At 37.6% G+C, this 25,911-nt stretch overlaps 1 protein-coding gene across 1 annotated transcript in view; it reads left to right on the top strand.

Moving 5' to 3' along the window:
• The window catches only part of LOC125972532 (calsyntenin-2), a 140,584-nt gene that overhangs the window by 88,018 nt on the left and 26,655 nt on the right, over nt 1-25,911 (top strand). The window contains exons 4-8 of the mRNA XM_049726282.2: nt 1,962-2,170; nt 5,537-5,686; nt 12,223-12,408; nt 14,020-14,277; nt 14,544-14,665. Coding sequence (XP_049582239.1) covers nt 1,962-2,170; nt 5,537-5,686; nt 12,223-12,408; nt 14,020-14,277; nt 14,544-14,665 — 925 coding nt within the window. The remainder of the gene's footprint in view (nt 1-1,961; nt 2,171-5,536; nt 5,687-12,222; nt 12,409-14,019; nt 14,278-14,543; nt 14,666-25,911) is intronic.

Below are 25,911 nucleotides of genomic sequence, written 5' to 3'. Positions count from 1 at the left end.
TGCACTGCCAACCTTATTGGAGCTGAAGCAAGGATAACTTCAGAATGCTTCATGCACATATTCCAAACAATGCATCACATATAATGTCAATTATGTTGCTCATTTTTTGGTACACAAGAGTGCAACACAAAGCTTGACTTTGACACTGACATCATTGACATTACAACTTCAAGCACAAACTATCAAATCTTTTATTCCATCTGTCAAAAGATAGAATAAAATTGCTAGTCTTTATACAATGCGCCCACAACCTGCCAGTTCCTATAACTATCATACTGTATAGTCAGCATTGCTTTATATGTATATCATATATATTCGTGTGCTGGCTTTAGCGTAAGAGTAAAACGAATTTCTAGTAACAATTCTCGTACACACTAATGTGATATCAATCAAATAGATGTGAATCAGAAAATGTTTAACCAGGGATGTCATCAAGTAGTCTAATTAAATATTGAATGACCTACTTGAGTATTTTTATTGCAACTTTTTTTTATTTATTAAATAAAATTATCATTCACAGGCAACTGATGATGTGTCGTGCATGTGTATACAGCAGAATGAAAACAATGCTCAGCCTTTCAACCGCGTTATCCTTTGCTGGCCTGGATTATAGTTGCTCATGTTTGTTGAGATATTTATGACTTATTATAACAGTTAATTTACTTGCGCTGCCTCCATGACAATTCCATAAAGCACATAGTCATTGCAGCTCTTTGTTACTTGAAATATGTATCATCCTCAGCCTCCAAGTACATCATTCTTGCTCTTGGCTTGCAAAGTTGATGTTAACAAGTTCAAAAATGAATTTTTTAATCTTGTTTTCTGCTAGGGGGCGGCTCGGTGGCGCACTGGGTAGCATGTCCGCCTCACAGTTAGGAGGGTGCGGGTTCGATTCCACCTCCGGCCCTCCCTGTGTGGAGTTTGCATGTTCTCCCCGGGCCCGCGTGGGTTTTCTCCGGGCACTCCGGTTTCCTCCCACATTCCAAAAACATGCTTGGTAGGCCGATTGATCACTCCAAATTGTCCCTAGGTGTGAGTGTGAGTGCGATTGGTTGTCTGTCTCTGTGTGCCCTGCGATTGGCTGGCAACCAGTTCAGGGTGTCCCCCGCCTACTGCCCGATGACGGCTGGGATAGGCTCCAGCACGCCCGCGACCCCCGTGGGGACTAAGCGGTTCAGAAAATGGATGGATGGATGTTTTCTGCTAGGTCTGGCTCAAAAAGATAAAAGCTCTACAAAAGTTTTTTTTTTTTTTCATTTTGCTGGTTCGCAGTTAACAATCACACATTTTCATATACATTGTTCTTATAAAAGCACTTGGTGCCCAAGCTTCCATTATTTGGCACATTTATTAAAGTCCAATGCCAAAGACGGTGACAGCACAACTAAGGATTTGAGTGAATATTGCTCTGTATTAATCTTTTTGTCTTCTGTTTCTGCTGCTTTAGGCACTAATCCAAGATTTAAGATTCAAGATGTTTTGCTATCAGTAAAAATGAAACGGTAGCACTGAGCTATGGTCAAAGTAAAAATATATTTTTTTTACTTTCACCATAGCTCAGTACTACCGTTTTATTTTTACTGATAGCAAAAAGTCTTGTACAATCCACCAGTAGTGACAAAAAAAAGAAGCTTTTTTTTCTAAATATAGGGTTCTATTTTCATAGATAGGATGTGTACTCTGCATAAAAAAAGTTCTTAGTATTTTGGTGGACCAAGGGCATTTCTTTTTCTCTGTACACCAATTTTCCTCTTCTATTAGTCGGCAAACAAGCTGTGATGGTGCAAACATCCATTTCTATCTGCACATGTCGAAGAAAATACAAAAAGAAAGAAAACTTCACCCAGTTCAACCAAGCCACACTTCCGCCGGGCACTATAATAGGGGCGCATTGCATTCTTTGTGAACAACTCATCTAAGCAGTTAAGTTAAAATCCATTTCCTTCATCTGTTGTTTGCAGGGCGGTGGTCCATATTCAAGTCAACGACGTCAATGAATTTGCTCCAGTGTTCCGGCAGCCCGAGTATCAAGCTGCAGTGACAGAAGGCAAGATTTATGACAGCATCCTACAAGTGGAAGCCACAGATCAAGATTGTTCACCTCAATACAGCCAAATTTGTAACTACCAGATTACTACAACTAACACACCCTTCGCTATAGACCGCAATGGTAAGTCGTCATCAGAATAATATCACATCTGTTGTTTCGTAACTTTAAAGTTCACTTGGTATTTACTGAAAAGACAGATTTATTAACAATATTTGATAGGAAAAAATAGTCCTTTTGCGTACATTGAAAAAGTCTCAGACATTTCACATCAGCTTATGAAAAATGGGAGCATAAAGTATTAAAATAATATTCATATGATCCTTTATGACACTTAAAATATTTAATATAGCCAAAAAAAAGCCAGTAAATAAATACTTATTGTGTTTTGATTTTGTTTACAGTAATCAAAATGTCATTCTACAGAAAATATACCTACAGAGAATTTATATTTACTGGTGATTTAACATAAAGAACATTAGAGTTTAACTGCCAATAAATTGCTAAGCACAAAGAAACTCTTCTTGGAAAATAACCTTCTTAGTGTAGTACTTATATTTGTGTATTTACAGTCTTTATTGAAAGTTATCAAGTGTTGTTATCTTTGTTGTGGTGGTGTAATAAAATGTGTGAAGGTTTGAGTCACGGCTCATATTGAGCTGTTAATGATGCAGGAGGAGGCTCTTTTTTCTCCATTTTAGGGGGCCTTGTTCAGCCACTGACTGCTTAGGAAAGCCTCTAAAAGCTCTTGAACTCAAAAGCACTTCAGTGAAAAAGGAAAGAGGATGGAGGGCGGAGGCAGTGTCGTAGCAGTGAGTGCCAAAGAAATCAAGACTGACCTTTAGCAGGGGATGAATACAAATAGGTCTGAAAAATGCCCTGTAGTCTTTTCTTTTCCTTCTCTCTATACGGTTCAAAGCAAAACAAAGAATTGATTCTACTAGTGCGTGACATGACACACCCGATCATTTGTTTCACAAATCCATGAAGAAAAGAGTGGATAGGAACAGTTTGCAAAAGGCCAAAGGCTGAAAATGCAGAAGGTGATTGGAATATATTTCCGTTGTTACCACCCCTTAGAGTGGCTCATCATATCAACGAGAAGACTTCACATTTTAGAATATGCGCTGCAGTCACTACGCTTCTTCTCCGTGGTGGTTGATGGTTGAGTTATGTATACCGTATTTTCCGGACTATAAGGCGCACCTAAAAACCTACAATTTTCTCAAAAGCCGACAGTGCTCCTTATAGTCTGGTGCACCTTATATATGGACCAAATTCCAAAATTTATACTGGCCCAAAGCATTGTGTCATGAAATCAATCATAAGTGGCCCGCTGCAGACTACGAATCATGAATCAAAAAGGCTATGGATCATTATTTTTGTGATTATAAAGTAATTTGTTGTGTCTGAAGTTGAAAATAAAAAAGATACAATGGAGAATAATTTGATTTGGATTAAAAATCTGACATGATGCATTAATATGCCTTATAGTCTGGTGCGCCTTATATAAGGATAACGTTTTAAAATGGGCCATTCATTGAAGGTGCGCCTTATAGTCCGGTGAGCCTTATAGTCCGGAAAATACAGTATATGTCCCAATGATCATATTCTGTTTTTGGACTTCTGTGCTCCTCACCGATTTTCCATGACAAACATTCAAGCCAAAACTATGGTGTAGGAGGAGTTTGGTGAGGCTATGGAGAATGATTTCTGGATAGCTTCAAGGAAATTCTAGTCTATCCATTTAACGTCTGAGGAGCAGGAAGCAGTGCGCCATCAGAACTTTGTTAATTGAAGATGGGTTGCTGCTGACATTAACTACAGGTCAGGTGAATGTTTCAAACACCTCCTCAATTTCACAAACAAGACTTCCTTTGCAGACTATGTGTGTGTGTGTGTGTGTGTGTGTGTGTTGTGAGAGCGAGGGAGCGAGAGAAAAAGAAGTAGTAATTTACTGGATGGCCACCCTTTCTTGTACTCACAACAAGCACAGACTATTGACATGGATTAGTTCGTGTTGTAATTGAAAGAGGTTGGCAGACATCCTCCATCTTGCTGAATATATGTGATCTAGTCCAGTTGTAGGGGGTTGGGTCATTGTATGGACCCTACGGTATAGTCCCTCCTTTCAAAGATCTCCAGTAATTTTTTTTTTTTGGGGTGATTTTATCAGTGTTTCAGTTGTATGTTTAGCTTTTGGCTTTACCATTAAACTAGGGTAGAGTAGGAATTTTTCATTTTTGTTCATTTTTCCAAAATATAACATAACACTTTTTTTTTCTGGGTATTGATCTGCATTGGGGATTCTTGCTTTTGCAGAAGTTTTGAGGCTTCTTTAGAGGTCATATGTGATACTCTAAAACTGTCTATTTAAATATGCATTGTCGTTCAAACATTTCTGTGAGCAAGAGGAATGAAGCATGCACCACGCACCCAAAACTCACAAAACAACATGGGAGTAGCCTGCTGTCGAGTCACCAGGTCCACCAATATTATAGTAAACCAAGGTGGAAGAGATATTTCAAGCAATGCTCTTCTCATTGCAACAATGTATCCAAAATGGATATAATTTTAGGACAAAATAATTACACATTGGTGCCATAAATTATAATAGGAATACTATTTCATAGCATAGTATGCTTCAAATTAAATCTGAAGTTTGACATTCCATAAGACACTCTCCCAATCCTATTCTGGATCATCCAAATGCTCTCTAGCAAACTTCAGGCGGGCCTGGTCATGTACTGGCTTAAGCAGAGGGACACATCTGGCACTCTAGGATTTGAGTCCCTGGCGACGTAGTGTGTTACGAATGGTAGTCTTTGTTACTTTGGTCCCAGCTCTCTGCAGGTCATTCACTAGCTCCCCCCGTGTGGTTCTGGGATTTTTGTTCACCGTTCTTGTGATCATTTTGACCCCACGGGGTGAGATCCTGCGTGGAGCCCCAGATTGAGGCCATGATTGACCAAATACTTATTTTCACCAAAATTTGCAAATAAATTCTTTGAAAATCAGACAATGTGATTTTCTGGATTCTTTTTTTTTTTTAATTTTGTCTCTCATAGTTGAAGTGAACCTATGATGAAAATTACAGCCACTCTCATCTTGTAAGTGGGAGAACTTGCAAAATTGGTGGTTGACTAAATATTTTTTTTGCCCAACTGTATATGTACTTATATTATGTTATTACTACTATGTTATATTATAAATTATATGTGGACGTAACGAGTTCCAACTGACTGACAATGGGTCTTAAGATCACAAAAAGTAACCAAACCTTCACAGCCTGATAATTTTCTTCTGTTCAGATTTACAAAGTGCTACAAATAATCATTTTTTTACATGCAGCATCCTCAATCTGTAAAATACTCATTTGTATTTCCTGCGCATCATTCAAGGTTCTGTTTTCTAATGCATCATTCACCTGCTGTCTATTTTGTGTGTTTTATTTCGTAATGAATTTGCTGGTGACCTTTCTGTGACCAGGTAACATCCGAAACACAGAGAAGTTGATCCATGACCGAGAGCAGCAATACGAGATACATGTGACGGCTTGGGATTGTGGCCAGAAGAGAGCCTTGCACAGCGTCCCTGTGCGAATTGACGTCAAGCCTGTCTGCAAACCTGGTTGGCAGGGTAAGATGTCTTTTTACCTCTCGTTTGTGCACAACAATTGTAGGCGTTTGAATGTTCAGAATTGCAGATGCCTTTGTTTATTTGAGGTAGATGCCTTTCAGTGCAAGCTTGTTAGAAGTATAGGAAGAAGGGTGGCACAAAAAGAAGAGCTGTTTAGGCTTTTTTTTTAATCCTTGCAGCAACACAGATGTGATTATTTACATTATTTGTGTTTCTCTGCTTGCTGAAGTAAACATGGTTCTATTTTCTCAATTTCTAATCCCTTTGCTATCTTCCACATTTCAGTTTTTACTCTGCCAGACCCACAAAGCCTTTTCTCTTGATTTCTCGCCATTCTTCCCTAAAGAATTGTCTTGTCAAAATTCTTTTCTGTGATCAACAGCACTTTAGAAAGTGCACCCTGACACAGTCAAGATGGCTCTTTGCACATCAGAGAGCTGTCATGACAGCTCTAACAAGACTAATGCAAAGTGTCTGTACACACAATAACTGTAGATTCAATGGAATAGCAGAGCAAGCAATGAGAGAACAAGAGAGAGAGAGATGCTTTTGCAACCATGTGCAATCATTGTTCCTCTATCAATGAGTGACTGATGCATGGGATTTCTTATTATCCAGGCATTTATGGCCACACAATGTTTACCTGCGGAAAATAAGGGCCCTAGTACACAGCGGGTGGCTCTCTCTTTTAGCTTGGCAATCAGGCTTCTCAACGCGAGCGTCGGCACATGAATTGGTGTCTGGAATGATTTCATGAGAAAATCGGGGACTAACATTTGAAGATCTTTCTGGCACACCCTGGTCTTTAATTATTTGTTCAGTACATTTTGTTGTGCACTATAAGCTGCAGAATACTAGGCTTTGATTTTTTTTTAAAAGAAGAGAGAAGAGAAATCAGGCCACAGAATCAAACAGCAATTTGCAAGAGAAAACCAAAAATAAAATAACACAATGAATTGTTCCCTTATTTGTTGTCAGTTTCAGTGTGAACATGTAATTGGTGACAACGCTGGGCACCATACTGTGATATGTGAATCTATTGCTGTATTTAATGCCAAAGGGTAAAGAAATTTAACAAGGATAGTACAAATTGGAAACAAACACTTCAAACAAAAGAATGCAATAATGCAGACACTCAGCAAAAAGTGCATGATACAAAAATAAACATGTGGACACAGCAAACATCTATTGCCATCAAAACAATAAAAAGAAAATCAGCTGGGTGTGAGGGTAGACACTCAGTGTCAAACCACAACACGGAATGTCTTGCAAACATAAATGCTAATATGACACAGCCAAGTCTCTTCACAATGACTCACAATCTACTGACAGTGACAATCCTTTCAACATCTGTGTGCTTTTTCTCATTTGGGGATTTTCAGATACATACAAACATAGATACAGTTTCCCTAGATGAAAGGGCATTTGTCCCTTTGAGCCATGGTTGGCAGGAGGGATAAATGGAGAGGGAGAAGAAAATGTCACCGCCACAGATCAGGGGATTTTTAATAGGCCTTGGGGCTGTAGCATTAGAGAAGCAGTCCTTGCAGTATTCTGTCAAAATGTCTGAGGCTCTCTTTTTCATTTTCATTTCATAACATGAGAAAATGAGGTTTCATTGTCAAATATGAAATCACAATTGCAGACTGACTGAGCTGACCTTTTTTTAACTTGACATACTATGCTTTTGGCACTTTGGCCCTAACCTCAGCAACAAGGTCCATGTTTTTGGTAGAATCTCAGGCTTTGGCTTTTTTGATTTCCTGTGCATTCTCTCTTGCTCCCACTGTACAAAATTAGATCAGAAGCTCTTTATTGTCCCTTAAATGGAAATTAATGTTGCAGAAGGAGCACAGAGGACAAGGCACACAAAAACAAGATAACAAAAGACATAATTTAAAAATCCAAAACCCAGACTAAATGAATGAACGAAAGAACGAACGAACGAATGAATAAATGGAAACATTATACTTGTACACGATTGCTAAACACATGTTCACTTCAGAGCAAATATCATAAAACTATTGATAATAATAATAATAATAATAATAATAATAATAATAATAATTTCATTCTTCTTCATCAGGTATTGCAAAAAATTAACCAAGTAGATGTGCAAGAACATGTGCAACCTAAAAACTAGTTGTCATTTAGTAAATTTGCCCCTTGGATAAATGAAACCAACAATGTGAGAGCAAAAAGCTCAAACCCACGTGATTTCAGCTAGTTTAAATTCATAATATAATACCAACATAGTAGTTCGTAAGACCAAATGTAATGTTCTCATCAGTGTATTCTGTCAACGTCAGCCACGATAGTGATGGGAGTTCTCACAAAGTGATGGGAATTCTCACAAAGGGAGTTGGATTCTGACCCTTACTAATGTCTTTGAGCTTTGGGGAAAAGGTGCATGACGACCGAGGAGGTAGAGAGCCAAGACCCTGGGGCAGACATGCTGGGGAGGATTACAGAGTATATCCCAACAAGCTGTGGATTCCCCCTCGATATCCCCTGAGGTGATAGCAAATATGCCAAGTGGTCCACTTAGTCTTCTACCATCTTGAGCAAAATCGGAAGAAAAAGACACGATTCCCAATGTGAAATTCATCCGGTTGCAGCAGATCACGTTCCTTGTATACTTACACGCCTAGAATTAGATGAATGTTGCTCCTCAAGATGGAGAAAATAACAAAGAAGCAACACTGCATCTTTCAATTAATGTCTCAATGCAACAGACTGCAATTAATGAGGAGTAATCAATTTACACATTTTGTACTGCTATTACACTTATTGTATAAATAATTTAGTACTTGATGTCACACATAGGTTCACTCCTCTTAGTCACGGAGCTATCAGTTTAGCGCTGATTCTAGGAACCTCACAAAGAAAGACACTGTGAACGTTTTTTGTTTTTTTTTCCCTGGTACAAAGCAAGGTCGATCCATAAAGGCACCTTTGTAATTTTTTGTTTGTGGGGTAGTTTGTTTGTGTGTTTAAATTATATATTTTTTCCATTTTATAACAGAACTGAAGGACTTTCTGAGTCAGGCTTTCTTTTAAACAGATACTTTCTATTTGATCCTCATAATTAGGGATTTCAGTTGCAGGTTGGATTTGACGATTCACGGGGCCAGATTTGATCCACGGGCCAGTAGATGATCATAAACTACTCTCTAGCTCACCCACAACCATAATGAGGATAAGCTGCATAGAAAATGGATAGCTGAACAATTTTTATTTTAGAATGGCCTAAATGAGCTCCATCTCATCTTCCTGTGGCAAAATATGCACCAGTTTACCTGAGAACAAACGCGACTACTACCACACACATTATTCATTGCTCACACAATTTGTCACTGTCACACGTTATTGTTTTCATCCGCTGCCTCTATATCTACCGACAGCTGTACAATTCTTTATCATATACTCTTTTGACCTCCCTTGTCATGTGAAGTGTAGATTACTGGCTTCAGAAGACTGACAATTATGTATCTTGATTTAACCTATGTATGAAATAATTGACATACTACACTACCTTTGGACACTACTGATGTTTTTATTCATAAAATGTAAGGATTTTCCAGGTTAGGATGATTGAAAAAATGTACTAAACCCATTTCTTTCCACAATTTATAATGATTAAGTACTTACAGGACCTGAAGCCTAATAATAGATTGAGCTTTGCATGTATGATTAGTACTTCAACACTTGATACATAGTTTGTGTCTTGACAAGTAGTCACACCCCACATTTTTAAGCAATACAGATGTTTCTTCAAAGCTCTTAATATTTCCACAAAATATTTGACAGTTTTTGAGCTATAGCTCTTTAATGTTAGCAGGGCTTTGATTTTTGTTATCAATAATTATATATCATAACAGCAAGGAAAGCAATGCACAAAAATAGACACGACCAAATAAAAACTACTTTTAAAGGTCAATGTGATCACTACGATAAAGAATTGAAAATGTCACAGTTTGAAGTTCCCGCCCTCAATTAATAAATCAATCAACTATCTCTTGGCAAATATGTTGGGAGGAACCTTTCATGTGTTTACTATAAATAATAAAAAACAGCAATACATAAACATTAAAGATAGAGATATAAACTGATGACTATGCCGAGGTGTTTGTTTTCATAACATATGCTGTACAGCAATTGCCTTTTACAAATAAAACGACCTTTACATTCGACATATGAAAATATGTTATTATCAAACACCAACAACTTAAAAAAGCATTAAACGAATCCCTGACTAAAAGGTAAGATCAAGCACATAAAAGTAGCACACACTCAAGCTTTAATGATCGCCTCCACAGAGAATAGTAGTACATCTGCACTCAGCACCACAGGACTGTTTTCATGCCTGCCTTGCTTCCTTAACCCTCTCATCTTTCTTTCATATTCACATAGAAAAGAATTTTGGGTCTTGCTTTGGGATTTTTATGAAGTCTACTGCAGGCACGCACCCAACACAGCAGAAAGCAAAATGCATTCTTTTAACCCATGCCGAGGTTCACCACACATAAAGGATACACAATAGCCCACTGGTATCTCGTTGAAACATCAATATCTTATACCGGTACAGTGTTGTTGTCTGAAAACACAATAAAGGTCTCAGATCAATAGAAGCATTTTAGATAGTAATGCTACTCGCTTTTATACATATATATATATATATATTCAAGATTCAAGAGTTTTTTATTCGCCATGTTTGAGCGTGCCAAACAAGGAATTTGACTTTGGTAAATCACAGCCTCTGTTCAACATTTAGGTGACTAACAACAACACTCAGGACATGTGAAGAACGAAAGATATTCTCAAACACCCCCTGATCTTAAACTGATCTTAAACTCCCAAGAGGGCAAGGAAAAACTCAAAACTCCAGCTCCAAACCAATATATATATATATATATATATAAAAAAGGGAGTAGCATTGCGGTTACTGCCCCAAGGTTATTTCCAGATTTAAAAATCCACAAATAAAATGCGTTCTCGCCAACCTTTTTTTCACAACTCTCTTTTGGTATCCCCACTATCTCAATACTGAAATGCTGCTGATGTGCGATTAATGAAAGAAGTAAATTGTGATGGCATCTACGTAAAGTAAGCTTATCTATCAGCCATACCAATATAATAATAGCTCTGAACTATAGTCAGTGAGTATTATGGAAAATGTGGTGGGTCAGTTGGGAGTACATAATCATATATGTATTCCAGGAAATGGAATATACAATACATCCAGGGTAAAATTATGAGACCACATTTTTTTTTCATTTGATGTCTTGTTCATTTTAACATCAGGTGCCATTAAATGTGTATCAAGAAACAAGGGTGGTCTCATATTTTTATCATTGGTTGTATATGAGACATCCGCCACACACTTGAGTGGTTCGCAATCAAAACCTGGGATTTGTCTGGGTATTCTGACTTCCTTGCACCTTAGAAAAACATGCGTAGTAAGTAAAATGACAGAAAGGATTCAAAAAAGTGAAAAAGTACATAATGTGTGTATGTATGAATGGTTCTTCATTTACACAGTATGTGCCCTTGGAATGACTGGCGACTAGTTCAAGATATAACCTCTCTCTCACCCAAAATAAGCTGTTACGGGTTCCAGTTCACCTGCAAAACTTATGAGGACAAGTGGTGTTGAAAATGGTTGAAAATTTGTATGACAGCTTTGCTTTCATCACACCTCCTGACAAGCTCACAAGTGCAAATGCTTGAGCAGCCCTCAGCAATCACAGTCTGCAAGTGGTAAATCAAGTACAAGACAGGTGCAGCCAGTGTATGAGTTACGGAGGTGAGTGTTTGAGGGAGTGAAAACATGACAGATTCAACAGAGTGGTGAGCAAAACACATCTCTCTTCCTTTCTCTAGTCAGCATTGTGTGATGCTCCTCTATCAGCTTGCAAGGGATCATTCTAATGCTCTGCATAAATAGATGAATGAGTGGGTGCAATGAAAGATGGATGGTAATTCGTTTAGGCATTCTCGAGTTAGAAAAATGGGAAGTTTCAGGTAGTAGTGTAAAAATTGACTGATTAATCAACAAGTAATCGATTATCAAAGTAATTGACATCTATTTTAACAATTGAGTAATCGTTCAGAACCATTGTTTTACTTAAAAATGTCCAAATCATCTAATTTCAGTCATTCATGAAAACAGGCTGATTTAGCTTGTGTGTCAAAATAAGATATCCGCTTTTACATTTGGAAAAAAAAGGCAAGCAGTAACTGAATTTGTTTCAAAAAGCTTCTTGAGTACATCAGTCCCTCAGTGTGATATTCCCTAAATGTTTTTTTTTAACAATTCTAAATAAACATTTTTAACAATTCTAAATAAACAATTAAAATATCAACAAAAATGTTTTTAATACACTCGAATGCAAAATTATTTGTCTCCTGGAGAAAAAGATTCGCATCCAAGAGGTAAAAACACCTACTAATTGGGAATGATAACAGAAGGAGCACTAAATTTACTACTTAGCATCATATTTTTATACTTTGTTATTCTAACTCCAACTCTTTAGGCTGGAATAAACGAGTTGACTACGAGCCAGGAACAGGAAGCAAACCGCTGTTTCCTCAAATGCATCTGGAGACATGTGGTGGGCTGCTGTCTTCTGCGAGAACTACAGTTGAGCTGCTGACCAATCACATTGGAAAGGGATGTGACCGTGACACCTACTCTGAGAAGTCCCTACAAAAACTATGTGGTTGGTTCTACATTTTGTCCTTGGTCATAAATTACATAGTCCAATAGGGCTTTGACAGTGTGGCTTTTAAAAAAATATATTTTTCTCTTCAAACTGTATTTTGATGACTTTCCAGCCACTTTTCCTCCTTAATAGTTGAATTACATAACCTCGCAGATGGTTGACTTGAAAGGTGACAATATAATTGTGGAATGTTAATGCCAGGGTTCATGTACTGAACTTTCATTCTGTGAATTGGATCAAGCTATTCCACCAGATAGATTGAATTTATGTTATGGTGCCAAAAGTGCAAGGTGGGAGGTTTTTCTTTCATCACCATTTTGTTGATTAATTAGTTTGTTACATGGTGGGGTTACACAAAAGCAACTCAGCCAATTTGAATGAAGCTTTGGGGGAGTGTGGCACATGGGTCAGGGAAGTATTATGAAAAAAAGATTGCTGTCTATAGCAATGGCTACCCAATTTGCAGTGTCTGCACACATTTTGCTTAGTGAACCACTTCTTCAACAAAATCATTTTAATTTGATTGAAAAACTGTCACCCCCCGTGATACCTGCCACTGAAGATGTTGCCAAACCTTCTAGCTAGGAAACCAATTTTGCTTATCCATGGGGTGCTACCATGATATCTAACTAAGATATTTCAAAATAAGCTATTTCCACTTAATCTAACAACCTTTGCATTGCTTTCACTGGCTAGCCAGTGCATGCATGATTTATCACTAAGGAGTCCTTTGCAGATATCGCATAATAATTATGTGATAGCAAGAAATACTAATTTTAATTGCCTTTTTAAGGCCTAATCAATTTCATATTAGGTCCAACAACAGCGGGGAAAAAGCTGCAGCTGCGTGCTGGGAAAGTCAATGCATATTTATTTATTGAAGGAATCTAATTACGTAATAGAGCGAGAATGTTGAGGCTGTCTCGTGTACGGCATGAAGAAACATGGCGCAGGCGAGAGAAAACATCAAATATGGTGCACGGCAAATGTCATATTATAAGCAGGAATCGTCAGGTCTGCATTGGAATCTTCATTTGGCACCGTTTTGTTGCGTGTTTTTATCTGAAGAGAAGGGGATGTTTAAATACAATGAAGATATGGCACAAAATGTAGTATGTCAAGGTGACATACGGGACAAAGTCTTCCCAGGACTCAATTCATTGAAGTTATTTGATTACGAATGTCAGGGATGATCGAGGGAAGATTAGAATGGGGTATGACTCAATACAATGAAGTGATGATGAGTACTTAGGAAGATATAAAAAGGTCAAGTAACAAAAGTAAACAATTTATGTGATTGGGTGCTTCAGTTCGTCCTTGCTGCATGTCTTTTGTGTAACTCATCAACAGACGGCAGCCACCTCATTTTACAATGATTGACTCAAATCTCTCCTCTGGAAAGTCAATTTCATTTGCCATGAATCAATAGTCACATAGTCTATCAATTCTGGACCATTGATTATGTATTAAGCCGTGCCATCTGCTTTACGCGGTAAAGTAATCATAGCCAAGGTTGGAGCAATCAATGACACATCTACTGTGATTGTTTATGACACTTCTCTTTCATTTTTCTGTCAAATCTTTCTGTTCCAACGGCAATGACTCTAGGAGCCTCATCAGGCAGCACTGATCTTTTGCCTGCCCCCTCCGCTACCACGAACTGGACAGCTTCTCTGATGACAGACAGTGGGAGAGACAGTGACTTAATTTTTAGGTTTGATGGTCACCAGGCAGCTAAAATCCCAGACTTGGTGGTGCCCCAGAACTTGACGGACCAGTTCACGATAGCAACCTGGATGAAGCATGGGCCCAGCCCTGGTATCAGGGCTGAAAAGGAGACCCTTCTTTGTAATTCTGACAAGATAGGTGAGTGTAAACACATGGACTCTTCTCATGTGAAATGAAAATGCATTTATACAGATTAATTGTTCCGAAACAAACCAGTTCTACTGTATACTATGAGGCTTGGGGGAGAAACAGCCATTAATTTAAGTTTGTATTTGCAATGGTACTGCATGACAAAGTAACTTACAAAACCGCTGACTTTGCTCTGAGCGAGAATTTTCCTTATAAATATTCCAATAGATGTGTGGGTTTTTTTCTTCAATTCTTTCATTCTTTCCCACCTACAGAGATGAATCGCCACCACTACTCCCTGTATGTCCACAATTGCCGCCTAGTGTTTCTGCTAAGGAGGGACTTTACTCAGGTGGACACTTTCAGACCTGCCGAGTTCCACTGGAAACTGGATCAGGTAGGAAGCATTATGTCCTATATAAACAGTTCATGTTCGAAAAGGAGTAGTAAGAAGTAAAAATGTTTCTGCTCCTGCCCCTTTAATCTATTTTCGAGGTACACGGTATTGGCCTATTGGCAGCAAGATATTAATTCCACTACTACACCCGTTAATAATAATAAACTATATACCTATACAATCGGCTTGAACATAATGATAATTTCAAAAACTCATTTTCAAGCCCTTCCTCTTCCCGTACTTCTTTAAAATGTTTATTTTCCATTTCTTTTTGTACTGGGTTATTGTACTCCTGTAGACAGAGAGTTTCCTGTTCGTGCCTAATTTATGGACAACAAGAATACTAAAATTGAATTCTGACTTTCTGCATTTTGACTCTGCATTGCAAACATACTTGTACAGGAATATACTTGTTCCAGGACTGTGTGGGTTTTGGGTGGATAGCAGCTGCCCGATGATCAAAGATGTTGTCTGAAAGTCAGATAGGTCACCACAACACACCAAATGAGGATGTCTGTTTCCAGAGATAGAACCCCGGCTGAGCCTAAACATCCAGGTGTAGCACCCAGGGCTAATTTTATCTTCAAACGTCTGCCTTTTGGCTGCACAACATGGAAGCAATCGTCATTTTAAAGGACTACTCTGAATTTACCACAGAGAAAAGTCATCCTTCCCATTAATTTTATCCAACGTAGTATGTAAGGAGTCATTTCAACAAAAAAAAATGTGAGAGCAGAAAATGAATGCAGCTTGGCAGAACTAGGCAGAAATAGGCGGTAGAATATTTGAAAACCATACTCAGGATGATATATATATATATATATATATATATATATACACATATAGCTGACATTTAATTATGTATTTAATAATATTTAATTAATTAATTATGTATTTAATAATATTTCATGAACACTCGACATGAGATATATATCGTAACTTTTCTTAACTTTATAGTTTTTTTTTATAATGCAATGGGCTATTAAAGACTTTAATGGTGAAAAAAAATCCTGGTTGCATCTACTGATTTGACCTGCTAGGAATGGCTGTGCTGTATATGTTAACAGCAGTTTAGTCTTAGGCAGCATGGCAATGTGCCTAAAGGCCCATTGTATTTACTGTGATCCACTGCTTTTTATGCCTTGCTTTCTTTGCTCTGGGCATTGTTGCCAGAGTTTTATCGAGCTGCTTAAGAGCTTTTGCAATGGTATTGACTGTATGCTTGAGGCCCAAAGTCTCAGCCCTTAAATGCATTATTTCATTCAAGCATCTCGATGCAGAGGACTGTCGATTGTGAAAGGGTTGTTGGCAATTGCAAGCACTGTAGAAAATGTGATTTAGTCGGCACATGTAGAAATAAAAGCCTTTGGGAAAATGCAAAGAAAAAAAACACAGGCTATGTGACCACTTCATAACTACGGGTAATGGATATCATGACGTAAATTAATTAAATTGCTAATTTCCCCTTTGTCAAACTAATAAAGTTCATCCTTCCTTAAACAGCTTATCAAGGCAAATTTGAATAAATCATCCAAACTTTTCAAAACCATTTTATTATTAGATTTTAGCTTAATACCGACATGATTCTCTTCATAACCATTACTGGTTGAGTTTCAAAATGTTTCTTTTCTTTGTTTTTTTCTCCATTCACAATCGGAATTGGCAATAAATGGCATATGAATGCTTCACTTATCAAATCTTCTGATAGGCTTGGTAGTGTAATGATTTTTGTATTTGGAACGTTGCATGCTTGGGCAATAATAGTTGAAAATAGTTTAATGAGATTTTCATCTATAGACAGAAAAATAAATTCGAAATTTTTGAAACATTTACTCAAATTCATATCGCTTATATCGCCTAATTTACTCCAGCCAAAAGACTTTTTGGGCCCCATAAGTCTATTAATCACACTCTTCAATCTTTCCAATCATCTCTGGAGAACAATAGTGTTTTGTGAGTGCTGAGCAATGTGCAATGGGGTTATTCGCCCACTGCAGACAAAACCTTCATTGCTGCTAGTCCATGACCAAACAGCGTTACAGAAAGTCGTGTAGAATTGAAGCACGTAAAAAATAGATTTTTATATTTTCTAATATATTAACAATATTTAAATATATTCATAATGTATAATACTACTGTGACTGTGCCACATAAAATATATTATATACCAATACGCAATAACCATATTTATTTGCAAAAGGAATTATCCATAAAATACGACAGTATTAACTTTTCCCTGTACCAGTGACCTCTTCCCATAACAATAACTTGTTCTCAATTATGTTGAGCAATAGCAATTTGTCTGCTGCAAAGTCTGCTTTCTATTCTACCTTTATCACAAACCCAAGCTTTTATTCAATACTGTTTCTAAATTAACACAACATCACAGTCTATAAATCAGCACTGCTCTCTCTGCACATAATTTTAGTGGATTATTTTAAAGACCAAAAAGAGGGCATTCGATCTAAGATACCCCCGTCTCTTTCTATAGATAAAACATATTTCTTCTGATTATTGTCTTGGTATGACAAGAGTTAGTTTCTGGTATGACAAGAGTTACCAGAACCCCAATCAATTTATTCTTCCGCTACAATTGCCTTCTCAGTCGTCTGAGCTCATTGTCAGACTCTCTAGAGCACAATTTGATTGCTGAGCATCTGGCATGTTAAAATTGCCAATGTGTTGTTATTTACTGCTGACTTACCATGCCGCTAAACTGTTGACCCTTTAGTGCCCACATTTACTGATGATATTTGGAAAGGAATGGAATGAGATGCAATTGAATGGAATATTAAGTCACAATCACGGGAATGCTGAAAATCACTGATCTTTTTCTCTTTGCAAATTGAGACTAGAGATGTGTACATGATGAGTGAGTAACAGGCTATATAGTAATAGTTACATTGTGTAATGAATTATGTTTGCAAACTATTTTTAGTGATTGCTGTCTCTCAACTACGTATCCACCCACTATCCAACTATTCAACTTGGATGTCCAAAGTAAATATTAAATCATATTCTCTGACTTTATTCAATACTATGGATGCTCTGCCATCTTTACATCATACGGATACTGACTGAAACTTCATTTGCGTAGCTACACATATCTGCCCGGGTCGTCAGACTTTGGTGTTGCTAAAACCATAATCAGAATATAGCTTGGACTCTATACTAAGTATATTTTGTGCCGTAGAGCACCTTGCAATTACTGTAATGCATTGATAAAGCAACATTTGTTGGAACATTTCACTCTTTCAATTGTAATAATGAAAATGGTGAAATGAGTTTAAACATTTCTTCAAAGAATAAGAGTCATATTTAGTGCATGCATAGAGTAAGAAACATGTCTAATAGGAGAAGATAAAGAGGAATACAAAAAGCAAAATATCATCCATACAACTATTTTTGTGCCCAGTGCAAGTACATAAAGTCAAAGCATAAATAATTAAAGAAAATTCAGAAATCTGTTTAATAATGTCTGAAAACAAGCCAAAATTGAAAACAATATAACCTTGAATTGCGGAGATATAGGGCTCTATTTTTGTGCCTGGCATAAGTTTTGTGTTAAGTACAGTCCAGTTGTGCACATGGGTGGTGTTTTCCTTCTTTTGATATTTTTGTGGACAGACACATTTACAAATCGGTGTTTGTGCCATTGTGGCAGTGAACAAGCGACTTGCTTCACGGCCAGTTGAAGCGGCGTCTCCTCTCATTCGCTTTAAATTAAGTACAGGTGAGGCGTGCGGTCTCCATGGCAAAAGCATAACAGACCTGCTCGTTGAAGTCCATGAAAGAGATCGAAGAGTGCAAAGCACAAATATAAGATACTGCTAAAAGCACTCTAATTGTGGATGATGTAAAGTTGGCCGCTGTGATGTGACCCTCAATTGTATCTGTGCATGACAAAACACCCCCCTTCCCCCCTGCACACACCAGTTGTACTGCGATCAGAAGCGTGCTTTTAAAAACATATTCTAAAAATAATATCAATGCATTCAGTTAATGTATTACCAGAATAAGTCACAGGGATCGATACTAGTCATATTCATGAATGAAAACACAATGACATTCATCACAACAGAGCACACAATCTTTGGTTATCCATCCATCCATTATCTGTACTACTTTGTCCCCACGGGGGTCACAGGCGTGCTGGAGCCTATCCCAGCAGTCATCGGACAGTAAGCAGGGGACACCCTGAACTGGTTGCCAGCAAATCGCAGGGCACACAGAGACGATCAACCATCCGCACTCGCACACACACCTAGGGGGAATTTGGAGTGCTCAATCGGCCTACCTAGCATGTTTTTGGGATGTGGGAGGAAACCGGAGTGCCTGGAGAATACCCACATGGGCATGGGGAGAAAATGCAAACTCCACACAGGCAGGACAGGAGGTGGAATCGAACCTGCACCCTCCTAACTGTGAGGTGGACGAGCTACCAGTGTACTACCGTGCCGCTCTACACTTTTGTCAAATCCACCAAAATGGTATTGCACAACCTGTGCCACAATTTAGACCTGCTAAAATCGAGTCTATTTACTTCCTGTCACCAAATTGTCAGGTACACCAGGTCTTGTCATTAGAAAAAAATAAAAATTTCTCGGTCTGCTGAAACATGGCAAAGAGCAGTCTATCAAATTCCCAACACGCTAAACTAGACTAGACAAAAATGAAGATGCTCCATTACACTGGGCACACATTCACCTTTCCATGAAAGCTGGGCCCAGACAACATGGTGTCAAAATTATTACTGCATAATAGAAAAAAACATGCACACACGTACAGCTGTCTCTGAATTTGCACCAAATTAATGTGCAAATGAGGCAATTTTGAAACACACGAGGCATAAGGCAAAGAGGGAAATAAAAGTAACACTAAAAGCACAACAAGCAACTCCTCAATAACCCGTCAATAAAAAGAGACAGTACCATCTGTGTGATGTGGATTGAACAGTTTTGATTTTCCTTTTTTTTTTTTTGTGACTCTGAGGATTGCTACCGTGGCAAAAATGAGCCTTATCCCAAAGAACCAAACCAGAAAAGAGATTGGTTGGCAGATGTCTGGTGTACACAGTGATAATTACATTTGCTGAGGCCTGATGACAAGATGGTTTAAACCCATATTTTCTGGAATATTGTTTTTCAAAAATGAGCCTCAGCCCGAATAACTAAACTAGAAAAGAGGTTGGTTGGCAGATGTCTGGTGTACCCAGTCAGTGAAAATGACATTTGCTGAGGCTTCATGATAAGATGGTTTGAACCCACATTTTCTGGAATATTCTTTTTCTTTATCGCTGCCATCTTCGGACAAAAGTACATTCTTTATATATACCAGCACTCTCAGTTTACTTTTGTGTTGTATCTGCCACAAAATGTTTGGAGACTTGCCAACTGCCTGTCATGAAAACAAAAAATTCACACCTTCACACCGAATGCAAAAGTGTATTCTTCACAGGAGTGAATACTATCCTGTTTTTTAAAATGAGATTTATTGACTACTGATTATAATAACAATAAAATACAAATAAAAAAACTTCAATGCAATTGAAAGAAAACATGTAGATATTGGAAAGAAAGACACATTCTTAGAAAAAGAGAGCACTCTTATTCCAAATGCCGTACTGCCAAAGGATAACATTGGTGTTCCAGTTTCTATACTTCCAACTTTATGGGTACGATTTAAGGAAGGCTCTTTTTTATTCCGGTGTGACTGTGCCCTAGTTCACGAACAAGATTCATAAAGACATGCTTGGATGAGTTTGATGTAAATGAACGTGACTTGAAAAAAAATGCGAGAGGAGGTGGAACGAGGGGGAGTGAACTGAACTAGATGCAGACTGCACAATTTCCTTCATATAGTGGTTATTACTTGCTGGTGATATCACTGAAATACATACCTGCTGTATTATTGGCATACACAATACTACACAATAGGATGTCCTGAATAACATGTTAAGCATTGACAGAAAGGAATATAAACTTGTCATGATTAATAAGTATAATCACAAATGACAGGTTTTGTGTTGAAGCACTCTTGGAACGATATTACTCACAGTTAGAAATAGCATCTTTATCATATTACAGAGGCACTGCTGGATTATTTGTTATCATTGTGCATTTTCCAAATTAAATTAGTCTTTATTGCAAACACCTTTTAAAACCTTTTTCCCGATGTTTGCAATCTCTCTTTCACATCACCCCATCCCTATATTGTGTAGTGTCGAGATTTTTCTCATTATCCTTGAATGCAGCATCTGCTTCCCATGCAAATTGCTTTATTGCATCTGGTGGAATCGCATTGGTCGGATTTTACTGGTCTGAGCTGGTAAATGGGCATTGCTATCGCAAAAATTAAGTTCTTTCCGACAATGGAAAGTGAACCCTTAGGTTGTTACTGTAATCATTTGATTGAAGGCACGCTTACAGTAATTGAAGAGAAGTTTCCCAAAAAGCACCAGGCGCCGCTGGGAGCAATTTAGCATTCAGTGTCTTGCTCAAGGATATGGTCACCAACAGTGAGGATTGAACTAAAAACCTTCAAGTTGGTATACAAACACAACTACTGAGCCACATCAGCCGTTATGACTAACCTCTCGCATCAACTGATTAGACAATATTCATGTAGAGAAACAAATTTTCCATTAGCATTCTATTTCAGCATGCATATGTTCATCAAATCCCCATGAGAGATTATTATTTTACTATTATTCTATCTCATGTACACACACACAAATTTGCAAACACACACAAACGTTTCAGGTTGTGTTGCTGTCGCCATTGTGGTTTCATTATGTAAATTAAATACAGTGCTTAACACATCCACCATTAATTGGCAAAATTAAAACTATTTGTTTCAATCACGATTGAATAGTGTTTGTTCATGTTCATTCCGTTTTTGAACAGGAAATACATTTATAAATAATTATTTATTTTTTTTAATACATCATTTTTTATTGGCTGAAGACGTTCCTGAAAAGAAGATATAAATTTGATGGTTCCTTTCCGCATGATGGTGCCCCAAGGTAATTTAAATAAACATTTTTCTTGTTATATAATCAATAGTTATGCTGAATAATTAATGCAACACCATCAGAATGGTACTGCAAAACCTCAACATTATCACGACTCTTGAGCAGAACAAATTTCCATCTTCAAATTGCATGATGGAATGCCAATTTAGCCACAGATGAAAAAAAAAAAAATCAAGAAAATTGAAATGGTGACAAGCAGTTTAAATTACTCTTGCATAGTTCTTTGTTGTTGCATGTTTCAATCATTTTCTTCAAATCCAGTATTTAGTATTAAGAAAAAAAATCTTTGAACTCATTTTCAAAGGTCTTTAATATTGATTGAGTAAAAACACAAGCCAGATCTACATGGAACAAATTCATCACAAGATGACTAAAAGCAATTTCCTTATCAACTGAAAAGGAATATAATGTAGAGTAATGCATTCAAAGCATAACTTCATGGTGTATAGAAAATAAACAGTAAAAGCTGCAGATCTGTGAAATTCGTCATATTAATCTTATTCAAGTCCCCAGTAGCCGCTCTTTGTTTTTGTTTCCCCACACATTTGTCTTACTTTTGAGGCGATATGACTGTTTGAAACTTCCATTCCAGACTTCCCTTTCCACTCAAGTAGTTTTTAAGAAGAAACGTTAAGGTGCTTTGCTTCTGGTTTTGCTTCCAAATGGCTAAAGCACTTCCTGGAGGGCTGCTGTCAAGCGCATGCAGTGAAGATTTATTGTGCACATCCCACCCTGACCTTAAGCATGGTCAGAGAAAAGGATAAGAAGAGTTGAATAGAAGGCTGTTGAATGTGGTGTAGGAGTAGCAAAGGTGCATGTGTTGTCAGGGTTTTGGTAATCAAGAGCGGGCGCGTGATGGATGCTACGTGTCAGTAGGAGAGCTTGAACAATGTTTATCATGATGCTGTCTCATTCTATCTCTCTGCCTAAGTGCTTCAGTTTATGCATTCAAACTGCGGGATTGTGTTATATTGGACGCTCAACCGTTAAACACATTGGAGCTTGTTAAATCTATCTGACCAACAGTTTGGCACAACATACGTCACAATTTTACAACATGAATTTAAAATCTGCCATCGGCTTGCAACAATTTCAAATTATACCTGACGACCTCTTACCCAAAGGTCACATGGGATGGGTTGCAGTTCTACAGCAAGCTGGATGATTAATAGAAAATGGATGGATGGAACACAGTGATTGTGTATGACTGCATATCAAGATGATAGTTTAAGAGAAGAAAAATGTACACTATATATTCCCACAAAGAGCACAACCACAAAGCAGTGTCACCTGATTTTCCCCAGTTCTTTGCCCCAACTTGAAAAAAGGCCTCGGTCTTTAGAATGCAAGAACAACTCAGATCTTCATCTTTTTCTTTTTTGCAGTTCATTACAAGGTTAATTAGAGGGTGATTAGATTGATAACCTTAAACATTGCATTATTTTAAGTTTAACTAAATTCAGTAAATGCACACATATACTACCAGGCAAATATGAAGCATAAGTAACCAAGTAAAAGTAAAGAAGCAACTTAACTAAAAACATAAGCATATGCCAAACAAACATCCACTTTGCCTTTGTGAATACTTAATTGATTGAGCCATTCAAAGTTCAGATAAATAGAGCTTGTATCTCAAACCAAATATTTCAAACAAACCAAGCATTAACCAAAGTATAGCATTTCTTACCAGTTGTGTTTGACCAGGAGCTGAGATTTTCCTTGTTTGTTCCCCCAGCTAACATGCTGGTCTGTAGGCCACATGGCATCTGACAGGAAGTTTGGTGATCTGTGATGTGGTCATTTTTTCTCTGCCTCCTGCAGGTCTGAAGAGGAAGTAGTGGATATTTTGACTGAATGATCTCTGCCTCTGTTAGTTGACGTGACAATGAGAATGCTAAAATATTCCAGTTCAAGTTTTATGTTGGCGACATATTGGGGTTATTATTTTTTTATGTAGCCCTAGATATGACAGAGAAAAAAACAAATAAGTTGGGGCCACAATATTTGTGGTAAACAAAATAGGTATAGTGTGCACAAAATTTGCTATTATGTTTCCATAAAATACAGCCACAAAATCTGTGCAATAAATGTGCATATCAAATCCTAATTTGTGAGTTTAATATCATCCCCATGAACAACTTTAACAATTGGGTAAGCAAATGGAGTGCACGTGAATTAGAAACCTCAAGATGCAATGTCCTTAAGGACCATATCATTTCTTTTTTCCATCATGTCTAGGACTGTAATTTTCATTGTATAAAATATATATATTGGCTTCCACTGTATTGCTTAACTTCTTTTACACATAATTATCTCATCCAGACATTCACTCAATTACAGTTGCCTTGGAAATGGAGAAACCAGTTTACTCAAGCACTGGGGATGTAACAGAGGTAAATGAATGACTCAGTGGGTCGACACTTGGTGAGTCAGCCCTAATTTCAGTTTATAAAACTGAAGGACAAAACATGTTTTTCCTTATAAAATGAATAATTTCAACATTTATCACAAAGGCTCGGTTCACACGTCAGGCAAATGCGTCTGTATCTCATTTTTTTTGTGCGACAGTCTGAACGGCTCAATTTCGATTCTTTTTTTTAATCAGACCTGGTCACTTTGTGGTCCTAGATCGGATACGTATCATTTTTTTTTCCAATCTGACCTCAGTTTGAATGGCCAGGTAACATAGATCCGTAATTGACATTATCCAGAGTCCAAAATGTGTGCCGTGTGGGCACAAGGAGAGTCCAGGGAGCTACAAAATTGAATCTGCCAAGTTTTTCTGCATAACACAATTTACTTTATATTTGACTTCAAATTAATGCCACTCGAAAGATGAAGCATAAAATGGTGATAGTAGTACGGTTCATTTATTACTTGTAGCAATGGTGTGATTTCATCTTTAGTAGAAGTCTCTGGAGATTGAAAAGCCTTGCCTCATTTCCCAAACATTTATACCTCCTCTTACACCGCTCCTCTGTAGATACGAGATGTTAAACAGATGAGCTCCGACACGCTGGAACACATTTCCGCAAACACTACGTTGTCAGTGGCATCGTTGCTCCTTCTACAGGTCTCTTGGGGGCCGCATTTGGTTCACACACCAGACAGTCTGAGGCCGCATTTATGTGAAAGCTGAGACAGGAAAAAAATGAATTTCACCCAAAAATCCAAATTAACTATTAAGACCTGCAGTGTTAACCGAACCATAGAGTGGATGTGTGGAAATCTGTGGGCTAATTAGCGTTCAACTGGGTGAAAACGTTTCACTCAAACGGCCACACATGGATGTGATTGTGTTTGCAAAATGCAGCTTTGTTGATATGAGGTAGCAATTCTGAGTCATACGACCATTGACTCATGTCACAGCTTTGAGCTGCTAGATAATTGCTACACTAATTTGTTACTTTTACAAGTCAGTAATTCATAGTCGGCTTCAAGTATATCTCCCTGACACAAACACACAGACAGAGGAACACCTGAAATGGCTGCTGCGCTATCACTCATGTAATTGTTGCTTCCATTTCATAATTATATGCCTTGCACACTGCCAATTTGGGGCTCTTACATAATTGTCCAAATACTAGAATGGATTGTATGATGAAACAGTCTGTTCAGACATTTTCCCCCTCAGACTATAAAATGAGAAATAATACTCCTTAACAAGAACAGTGTCAGAGTTTCACTAAATGAATTACTGACAGGCGAGAAGAGGAAGTTGGCAAGATTCAAAATTGCATCTGCTCGAATGTTGACAATAAGTGCATAATTTCTTTCATGTTCATTTTGCATTTACAGCAGCTTTTTCTCTCTTTTCCATAACTCACCTCCTTGACTTAAAGTCACCTTCATTCCAGTGCCCATCAATCTCTGTTAATAAGACTCAATAGCTCTACTCTCCTTGAATTTCTACCTCCAAATAATTTTTCTCATTTTCTCGGTCACTCTGTGCGGCTCTCCACAAACATGTAAAAATATAAGCAGCAAAATAAAATTAAAAATTGCTATACTGTCTTAAAACACTTGTACACTTCATAAATGCCTTTTTTCCATTTTGTGGGGGTGTTTACAAAAGCCAAATTAATTACCAGATAAAGCTGTGCGGCATCAAAATATTGTGGAATCCCTCCCAAATGAAATGGCACATCTGTACAGTAATATGTTGTTGTTAGCTCATTAAACGAAATAGTAACTGCTACAAAATCCTAACATG

The sequence above is a fragment of the Syngnathus scovelli genome, chromosome 7, assembly GCF_024217435.2.
Source record: "Syngnathus scovelli strain Florida chromosome 7, RoL_Ssco_1.2, whole genome shotgun sequence".
Lineage (NCBI taxonomy): Eukaryota > Metazoa > Chordata > Actinopteri > Syngnathiformes > Syngnathidae > Syngnathus > Syngnathus scovelli.
Note: the sequence above shows the minus strand (reverse complement) of the source record. Positions and strands in the feature narration are given on the sequence as shown.